Consider the following 10,978-nt stretch of genomic DNA (forward strand, 5'->3'; position numbering starts at 1 on the left):
TTTCAATTTGGTCTGAGAGCGGTGAACGGGAGTGAAATGTAATTCCAGACCACTTAGCCAACAATCGCAATTATGAATCGAAAGACAAGTCAGGTATTAGCCTTTTTTTTCCCCCTTAAAAAAAAAGTTTCTCGGACTCCGCCGGACACCCAGCTGGCGGAGGACCAGCCGGCGCGGGGGGGGGGGGCGAAGCCGGCAGGCTGCCCAGAAGTTACGATCGGGGAGTTTTCGCTTTATTAAAATTACCTGGCTCACCAGCAGAAGAAAGAACGCGAAGACAAGATAATTTCTTAGGCTGTTAAAAATGACTTAGCCCGGTGGGCCGCGCATTCCGGGGGTGTCCTGCCGGCCGGGGCGGGTCCCCGGCGCCCCCGCGGGCTCCGGTGCGTCAGGGGCGCGTCAGGCGGGGCGGGCTCGGCACGGGCGGCGGCGGCGGCGGCGGGCGGCGGGCGGCGCGCACCCGGCCTCCTGCTTCTCGCTCCTAGGCTGCGGGACGGACGCTCCCGGGAACTCTCTCGCCCGCGGCCGGCCGCGCTCTGACGGCGCTCGCCGGCTGCCGAGCGGTCCCAGCATGTCGGCAGCCGTGGCGTGCCTGGACTACTTCGCCGCCGAGTGCCTGGTGTCCATGTCCGCGGGCGCCGTGGTTCACCGCCGCCCGCCGGACCCCGAGGGCGCGGGCGGAGCCGCTGGCTCGGAGGTGGGTGCGGCGCCGCCGGAGTGCGCTCTGCCGGGTCCGGGGCCACCGGGGCCCGCGTCGGTCCCCCTGCTCCCCCAGGTTCCCGCCCCCAGCCCCGGCGCGGGTGGCGCCGCGCCCCACCTGCTGGCTGCAAGCGTCTTGGCTGATTTGCGCGGCTGCTCTGGGGAGGGCTACGGGGAGACCTCGGGGGAAGCTCTGCGCGCCTCGTCTGGCTCCTCCGACCCGACCGAGTGCTCCAGCCCGACCCAGGGTTCCGAGCCGGCCTCAGCCTCGGGCGCAGACGCGTTCTCCGAGCCCGCGAGCTCCTCCGGCTCGCCTGCCGTCCCAAGTGCGCCTGCCGACCCGGGAGCGCCCGACGTCGCCGGAGGGGTGTCTGGAGGGTCCCCAGAGGCTGGCCCCGCACCCGCAGCAGGTCAGATGTCCCGGAGGAGGCCAATAACACCCGCCGCCAAGCGCCATCAGTGCCCCTTCCCTGGCTGCACCAAAGCCTATTACAAGTCATCGCACCTTAAGTCCCACCAGCGTACCCACACGGGTGAGCGCCCTTTCTCCTGCGACTGGCTCGACTGCGACAAGAAGTTTACGCGTTCCGACGAGCTGGCCCGCCACTACAGGACGCACACGGGCGAAAAGCGCTTCTCCTGCCCCCTCTGCCCCAAGCAGTTCTCCCGGAGCGACCACTTGACCAAGCACGCTCGCCGCCACCCAACTTACCATCCTGACATGATTGAGTACCGGGGACGTCGTCGCACTCCCCGCGTGGACCCGCAACCCACCACTGTGGTGGAAAGCTCCGGCTCCGGTTCTGGCTCCGGCTCTGGCTCTGGCCAGGAGCCCAGCCTCCCTACCAGCCTGTAGGACAGTCATTGCTGTCAGGTATCCCCTCAAGGATCATCTCCCAGACCATTGTCCCTGCCTTCTCTCTGCCCATCCCTCTTTTATCAGAGTCATTAGACCAAGGCAAAGACTGGTTCCTCCGCTCTGAGGGTGGTTCCAGGTGGGCATGTTGGACTCTGGGGAGGGACTGGGAGCCGGAAAATAACGGGAATTCTTGCAACACAAATATCATCCAAAAAGGAGGGGTTGATCAAGACAGCCCCCAGGAACTGGTGAGAAGGGATGAACTCTGGTACTCTCCAGAGTACTGAAGATTCTCTCTTCCCAGGAACCAGAGAACTGAAATTCTCAGATGCCTGAGGAACTCCCAGTCTTAAAGGACTCGGGTGCCTCACCCACCCACCAGGGCGGACCTTGGAGAGGGTGACAGGGGTGGTGGTCTTGGAAATGTCCAGGACTGGGATGGTGAGAGGCCTTTGGAAACAGAAATGATTTCTATTTCTGTAAACAGCAATGTTTACTAATTTATTTTTAGTATCTTTTAAACAAGGATTCCTGGTTGATGGGAGGCGTATGTCCTCCACTTCCCCAATTGCCCCCTGCTGTCTCTGCTAGGAGAGGCTATGCAAGTGTCCATGTGGATGTATGGCTGGGAGATGCTTCTTGGTGTATGGGAAGTGGTGTGAGTCTATTTGCAGATCCTCTAGCATTAATTGGAACCCTGCGCTTGCGTCGTCCTAACCCTTCTTCCCATTTGAATTCCTACTTGGCAATGGTAATTTCCTGGCTCACTCTCATGGTGAGATTGGTTAAATAATTTGGAAACAACCATAAAAACACAGAAAGGAAAGGGTGGTACAAACTTGTTCCCCTTTTACCCAGATGGCAAACCTGATCAACTTTTGGTGGGGCAGGTCCAAAACAAGACCTTTCAGAACCATTGATAACATTCAGGGAAACTGAGGCATGTAGTTGCAGCTGCCTCATCCCAATCTCAGAGGTGATAGATTCTGTTCATTTTATAGTAGTTAACTAGAGGTTTCTTTCCTTCAAGATCTGTACACTTTTGTTTCTGGTACAGGTGAGTTTGTGTTGGAGGGTGGGGGTGAGAGACTGCTTTCTTCCAAAGAGCTGGCTGCCTTTGGATCTGGGGAGGGAACAGCTATTATCAAACAGGAGGATCCTTCTCCTCTGACCATGAAGTTCCTCCAAGTTATATCCTCAGGACCCTTCTCCTCCTATGAAGGAACTAGGTGTTAACAACATTTATTTTTTCTATTATGCGTCGTCCCTGCTAATGTGGATGAAATCATCAACTACTCTTTTTGTATATGTGTGAATGTGTGTGTATGTGACTCTTTCACTAGAGATGAGGCTGAGGGCTGGGGATGTGACCCAGTGGTAGAGTTCTTGCCTGATGTTCATGAGGCCCTTGTGGAGTGGGGAGTGGGAGAGGAAGAGAGAGCATGAGTGCCAGTGGTGGGAGGCTGAAAGTTGCTTCCTAATGGTGAGGCCCCCCTCAGCCCCCTCCTCAACATTTTATAATAGCCCATCATTCACTAATGTGTGAGATACCATAATCTTATAGGACCATAACAGGTACCTGATTAAAACAAACCACTTGCACCTATTTTACAGATGAAGATATTGAAGTCTATTATCATCTCAAAGTCATATGCCGAGTTACTGGCAAGAGCTAGAACTAGAATTAGGGTGTTTAGCCTTCGGAGTGACTCTTTCCTTCACATTTGGTTTCCTGTCAACCCCACTCCCTGGGCCCTTAGACAAGGGACACTACTCTATCTTTCTTCCACCAGGATCCTCTCCCACCCTTTCTCCTATCACTTCTATGTATCTTTAAATGTTGGGTCTTCCCCTGAACCCTTTGCCTATTATATCTAACTTAAAAGCCCAACACCATCCTGCACACCATGTAGAGTTAGAGAATGGCTCTTGCTTTCTGGGAGAGACTTTTTCTTTGGACCTGCAAGATTAATTTTCATTGCCAGTTCTCTTTTATGTCTGGTCTTGGGCATTTATTATCCTTGAGAGCACAAGTGGTACAAACATATCATTGGGATGATATTAAGTCCTCCTAAACTATATTAAGGAGGCATTCTTAGAAAGGAATATCCCAAACTATGGCCTGTGTCCGATGACAGCTAAGCAGGGCAGGTGGGGCTGTCCTTGAGTTATATGTGGACAGAGGAGGCCCTCATTTGAGGAGGTGATTTTTGGTAACAGGGAGACTCCTCCTTTGGTTCTTCTGTTTCCTCAGCTGGGCCTGGATAGGCTAGGGTTTACTCTTTGTCCCCTTTTATAGAAGACTGGGTAAGTGGACCAAAAAAACTAACAGGAAAGGAATTCCTATCAGTTATTCTGGAATTGAACTCAAAAAGGCTTGACTATTCAACCATCCACTGATAAATAACTGTCAATTTTCTATTCCCAAATAGCGTCCCTTTCTTGGGTTGTAGCTTGAGAACATTTGTTTGGGGATGGCTTCCAACAACCAACATGTGATATATCTTTCATTGACAAAACTGATCACTCTCAGGTTTTGGAGGGGTGGGGAGGAAGACACCCAGGACCCCAGAGTAGCCAGATAATGGAAACAAGATTTTTAGATGGTCTTTCTTGGTCTCAGTATTGTTATTCTTTTCACTCCAACAGTCGGATAGTTCTCAAAGAGTAGTTACTGTTGAAATGCCTTGGAGGGGGCTTTCTAGATATATTGGTCTTTCTTCTCCTTTAGTTAATCAGATGGAGCTCATTGAGTGAATATATCTGCGGGTTGGTTAAGGTCAGCCTGAACCTCTGGGTTCTTGTCCCACCCAGCCATACTAAGATCTGATGTAGGAATTAACTATTAGTACTACTTATAAAAGAAGTCTTCCTGAAATCTGGGTTGGAAGCTGGGAAAGAATTCTGGGTCAGACCTGGGGTATAAGGGAGTGGATCCCCTACTTCTTCTGAGAGGAAATGAAGAGCAAAGGCTTTGTCACCACCCATGGGAAGAAGAATCTGTCTTTTGTCCCTATTTCTCTGTTCTTCAAGCAGGGAACCATGTTGGCCTATGGCCTTTTTACCCTGTCTCTACCTCACGCATTTCTCTCCTAAGGAAAAAGATCATGGTCTTTGATGGAGACTTAGGGAAGAGGATCATTGTGCCCACACATTCTACATTCCCTTATCTCTCTTGCACCTACCTGGCTGCTGTGTGTCTGTACTCCACTTGGATTGAATCTGGCTTTCATATGGTAAGCGCACCTGCAGAGAACCCAGGTCTGTCTTCCAGAGGCAGACTGAAGAGTGCCTTTGTCTTCCTACTTTTGGGACAGCCATACCGCTTGCTGTTATTCAGGTAAGTGTTTTCTTTGCATATTGTCCTTTGGGTGGGTCATCCCAAGACCAGGAATTGGGATTGGTTGAGGAGGCTGTATACTATTTCCAGTCTTGACTATGATACAGCTTCATTAGCAAAGTACTGATATTTTGATGTTCACTAATCTGATTCCTGTATCTATTCCTCATTTGGTTGAGAACTTGGAGGGGAAAGGAATATAGTTAATTTTCTCCTTTGGACCCTATCACATTTAAATTAGTATCAGCTGTTAAATATGGAGGAATAGCCTCTCTACCTGGAATTGGGGAACCATAGTAAGATGTGTGGAGGTTGGATGTCTGGTGTGCCAGACCACAGGACTTCAATGCTTTAGCAATCTTGGACCTTTCAAGTCTTTGGCTTTATCATGTTTAAACAGTTTATTGTAGCTAGTATCCACCTGCAAGCCACTACTTTTTATAGGCACTGGGTATAGGCTTTTACAACAGTGAGCCATACAAGCTACTGTGACTGGTTATGATTCCCATAAACAGAGCTGAGACAGGCTTGCTGCAGAAAGGGAAGGCATCGTACCATTGAATGGGTCAATTTATACAACCTTTACTCTCAGCCACAATGTGGGTGAAAACTTCAGGGTACAGTGGCACAAGTTGCCCATATCCTTAAGAATATGTTGGGTGTGGTGGTGTACACTTGTAATCCCAGCAGCTCAGGAGGTATAGGCAGAGGGATCACAAGTTCAAAGTCAGTCTAAGCAACTTTGTGAAACCCTGTCTCAAAATAAAAAAATAAAAAGTGCTGGGGATGTAGCTCAGTGGTTAAGTGCCCCTGGGTTCAATACCCTGTACCAAAAAAAAAAAAAAAAAAAAAAAAAAAAAAAAAAAAAGGTACAAATTTAGGAGAGTCTAGTCCTTAGATTTACTTTAGATCAGTTTTAACCAATTTGGTTCTTTAGTTATCTTGATTTGAATTGCATCTTTTTCTAGGAGTAGGGGGAGAGCAAGTTCTTTATTTCATATGGAGTAAACATATCTTCTATTTTTGTCCCTAGTTGAGGCTAGATTTGTTGACTAGTTAAGCCCTGAGAGTAGGATATCAGGGACTCAATTGAAATTCCCTTTGTGTTCAACCACAGTGGAATGATGGATTTTATCATAAATATATAAAGAGGAATGGAAGTATTTGTTATACGGGGGTTTGAGGAAGAGAGAAGAAATCTATTATGATCTCAAAGACAGAAGGGAATTAAAAATGGCTGTGCATGGATTCTTCTCCCACTAGGAATCGGCTCTATCCAGGAAATCAAGTAGGAGCCATGTTCGTTTTAAATATATATTTAGAACTTGAAGTCAAAAGAGAAGTTGTAGAATGGTGGAAAGTAAAGGAAGGCAGGCTGATGAAGCTGGAGGAAAGAAAGATTTCTTTAGAAGAAAGTCTGCCTTCTTAGATGACAATATTGATAATATAAAAGGAAAAATAAAAACCAGGAGATAATGAATCTTAAAGATAGGATTATAAAAAGGGTGGTATTCAGTCATTGCTAAATTAGAAGAGGTGATTGGGAAGAGATGTAACAGAAGAATGGAAACAAGTTTTCAGAGAAAAACAGGAATGTTTACCTCCACCAGAGATCTCAGGTATAAGAAAATATAGTATTGAGAAATACCTACTGCCTTAATGAGAAGTCATCTCTTTGACCTTGAGATAGGCATGGTGGATGTTTACAAAGAACATAGATAATATTTCCAACATTTTTAGTTTAGTTTTGCCATTGTCAGTGGGAACACAAGTATGACTTGGAAAAATGTCCAGGATTAGGTGTCTAGGGGAACGCATAGGAAGATGAGATACATGAATACATGAATAATACATTAATGTTAAAATAATCAAATTAATTGAATTAGGGAAGAAAAAAGAACATGATCATGTCAATAGGTTCCCAAATAAGTCTTTGTTAGAATCAAACACCAACGTGATTTTAAAACACCTTTGTAAGCCAAATGGGATGGCTCACACCTATAATCCCAGCAACTCAGGAGACTGAGGCAGGAGGATGGCAAGTTGAAGGTCAGCCTGGCAACTTAGCAAGACCCTCTCTCAAAATTTAAAAACAAACAAAAAACAACAAACAAACAAACAAAAAAGGACTGGGATGTAGCTCGGTGATAGAGCACTTCTGAGTTCAATTCCCTGTGCCAGAAAAAAATAATAATAAAATGCCTTAGTAAACTAGTAACAAAAGATAATTTCTGAAATTGATAAGGACTATTTACCAAAAGCCCACTGTAAACATCAAATTTAAATACTGAAAGAATGCAAGCATTCCTGTTGACCATATGGTAAAATAGAAAACCCTCAATAAACTCCAGGCGTATAATAATATAAAAAAACAACAAAATATCACTAAAAAGTCTTACCTAGGGAAATGTAGAAGTAAACCTCTACATAACTCAGATAAAAAGGACAAATTACAAAATTTAGAACTGAGTGAAAAACAAAGAACTGATACTTCCATCTTTTATAAATTGTTCCAAAGCATAGAAAAAGAAAATTAACTAAATTTTTTTTTACATAGTTAAGTTAATCCTGGTGACAAAACAAGAAAAAAAGAAGGAAAAAAATGCATCAATATAACTATAAATATGGGTGGAAAAATCCTATAGCCATCAAAAGCTAGGGAAAGAAATGTAGTTTGTAGCCTTAAACATTTTTATTTGAAAAAACAAATCAATTGAAAGTGAGTTAATTAAGCTTTAACTCTTGAAGAAAAGGAATACAGATCCACAGAAAGTAGCAACATTATCATGGACCATGCATCCTCAATTGAGGAGATGTTGATACCAAAGAGCAAAAAGTTTTTTGTTTGTTTTTTGCAGTGCTGAGGATCAAACCCAAGAGCTCATGCAGGCTAGGCATGCTCTCTGCCACTGAACTACATACACCCCAGCACTTAAAAATTGATTCTTTAAAGTGGGTGTGTGTGTGTGTTTAGATATCACAATGATTGTGACTTCCAAAAGAGCATGGATATTATACATAAATAAATATTCAAATAATACAAATATTATAAATAAATATTTCATAAATAAATATACACTTTATGTGTGGTTTAAGATTTTATATGGGCAGGGGGCAGAGAGTGATGAGAAAAAATGTAAAAATGATACTAGAATAATAATAAAAAATTGAAAAAATTGTCAGATAAATTATTGAAATAAAAGTAAAAAGTTGAGAAAAACTTTAAAAATACTAATAAATAGATTTATTTGGCAAATATAAATTTAAAATAAGACAGATGCTACAAAGAAGTTATCAGGAATGAAAAATAACTAAAAGTATAGCACATGAGCAGATATTTTTAATTATAAGGGAATGACACAAACAACTTTTTATCAATCAAGCTTAAGAATACATCGATAGGGCTGGGGTTGTGGCTCAGTGGCAGAGTGTTTGCCTCACACGTGTGAGGCACTGGGTTCCTTCCTCAGCACCATATAAAAATAAATAAATAAAATAAAGGTAGTGTGTCCATCTACAATTAAATTTTTAATAATAAATGAAAATAAAAATACATGGATAATTTTATAAGAAAATATAAAATATTTTTTAAAAAATATAAAATTTCAAAATTGTCTAAGAAGATATAGAAAATCTAAAATTGCAATGGTAAATATCAATCCCCGCAAAAGGCACTCTGTCTGGGCAGTTATATAGGCAAGTTCTGCAAGTCTTCAAGAAACAAATTCCATCTTTTTATAAATTGTTCCAAAGCATAGAAAAGTAGAAAATTAACTAATTTATTTTATATAGTTAAGTGAGTCCTTATGCCAAAACAAAGCAGGAGAAGAAAAATGCACTAATTTAATCTATAATGCAAACATCCTAAGTAAAATATAAGAAATTCTAATTCAGTAGTGAATGAAAAAAATAATGTATCAGGATTATGTGAAGTTTATGTCAGGAATGCAAGATTAATTAAAAAATAGAGATCTATCAATATACTTCACTACATTAATCAAACAAAGAAGAAAATCAATTACTTTCTTATATGCCAGCAATCATCAATCAGAAAATATAATAGACTAAGTGATTCCATATATCGTAGCAACAAATAACATAAAGAAGCTTTATGGAGAGGACTATAAAAACTTACCAAATGATATAAAAGAAAATATGACTAATTGGATAAAGACATATCTCTGGATGATAAAATCCAATACTATTAAGAATGTCAGTCTTTCCCTAAAATTAATCTGTGTCTAATGCAATTCTAAACAAACACCAGGGCTGAGGATGTGACTCAGAGATACAGCACTTGCCTAGCATGTGTGAGCGTTCAACCACAAGAGAGAAAAAAAAAAAAAAAAAGAAATTCAAACAAAATCCCAAACTGATTTTTCATGGAACTTTTTAAAGGAAACATTACAAAAGAACTTGAAAGTAAGGAAAGAAAATTTGTTTTGCCAGATATCAAAATATTATAAAGCTATAGTGATCAAAACACCGTGGTGAGGAAATATATGAATGAGTAAGTGGAATTGAGTAACGAGCTCAGAAATGAACCCGTGCCTGTAGCATCTGTGGATGAGAGTGGCCACACTTCATGTGTGTAGGGAAAAGGTAGACTAGTTGATAGATGCTCTTCATGAGGAGAGAAAAACAAAAGGAAACATTGCTGTCTCACTTTTCAAAAAATTATAGATGGCAAAAGCATGAACATTTTTAAGCTATGAAATATATTAGTCAAAAATACAGGCAAATCCATCAACATTGAACAAGGAAGGTTGTCTTGTTTAGGGCACAAGAATTTTAAAAGTAAAAATTTAAAGAAGGAAAGAATGCTTAAATGCATAAAAATTCAATAATGTTTCACATGAAAATGTAAACAAAATTAAATATCAACCTAAACGCTGAGAAAAAAATGTTTAACAGGCACAGAATTACTATCCAGAATATATAATAAATTCAAAAATTCAAAATTCAGGAGTTGAGGATGCACAAAGGATAAGCAATGGTGCCTTCATTCTTTAAAATAATATCTTCATGTATAGCTTGCATATGTTAAAAAGAATAACATTTAAAAATATTTTAAGGGAGAGAAACAAAATACTATTGTTTAAAAAACTAAAGCAGATGGTAGGGAAGGAAATAACATGCCAGGCCACTGTAAATAAAAGCAAACAGGTGTGACAAGATTCATATCAGAGTCAAAATACAATTCCAAGCACAAAACAGGGGGGCAAAGGATGATTTTATTTTATTTTATTTTATTTTACATACTCTTTTGGTACTAGGGATTGAACCCAGGGATGCTTAACAACTGAGCCACTTCCCCAGACATTTTTATTTTTTATTTAGTGATAGGGTCTCACTAAGTTGCTGAGGCTGGCTTTGAACTTGAGGTCCCCTAGCCTCAGCCACCTGAGCTGCTGGAATTACAAGTGTGTGCCACCGTGCCTGTATGATAGATTATCTTATATGGAGAAAAGTATAGTACATTAAGAATCCAAAATAATCAAGAAGCTTTTTGCTTCTATATGTGGTATGGGAACTCTGGTGCCTAGACTAGGACTTGGGCAGGGGTGACTGTCTTTTCCATCCCTCAGAAGGAATTCAGAGAGCCAGTCCTAGTGTTTTAAGTTTGTCACAGGTGGCCAGGTAGAGGTGTGTCAACACAGGTTAAATCACACAGGAACTGAGCCCAGTCTGAGTTCCCTTGGGGAAAATGTCATCCCTCCCTCTTCCTCCAAAGTACTCTTTATCCCTCTTATTTTTTTCACAGTAATTCTTAATGATCCAAAATTTGATCCAGAATGCTAGCTCCCCTTCTTAAAATATTCTAACTTGGTAAAGGGGCAGACAAGCAAAACAGTCAAAACATGCAAACATTTACAAGTCAATTTAAAAGAAAAATTTGTAGTGTTCTTTATTATCTACATCTGCTTGCATCTTATTAATAAGCTCCCACTCCTGTTTAATGACAGAGGAAAAAGATAAACTTGTCAATTAATGTAACTTAATTATATTTCAGTTAGTCATTTTCAGCTTAAAATATTCCCGTTCAATTTAAATGGTGTTTTTGAGATATTCAGTCAATT

The 10,978-nt window shown here is 42.0% G+C and overlaps 1 protein-coding gene across 1 annotated transcript; it reads left to right on the top strand.

Annotated features, from left to right (window-relative positions):
* Positions 1-571: 571 nt before the first annotated feature.
* Positions 572-1,555, top strand: KLF14 (KLF transcription factor 14; the record flags this gene model as incomplete). The annotated part of the gene is made up of 1 exon (XM_079150370.1): positions 572-1,555. The coding sequence occupies one exon, from the start codon at positions 572-574 to the stop codon at positions 1,553-1,555; it is 984 nt and encodes a 327-aa protein (XP_079006496.1).
* Between the last annotated feature and the right edge of the window lie 9,423 nt (positions 1,556-10,978).

The sequence above is a fragment of the Sciurus vulgaris genome, assembly GCF_902686455.1.
Source record: "Sciurus vulgaris genome assembly, chromosome: 8".
Lineage (NCBI taxonomy): Eukaryota > Metazoa > Chordata > Mammalia > Rodentia > Sciuridae > Sciurus > Sciurus vulgaris.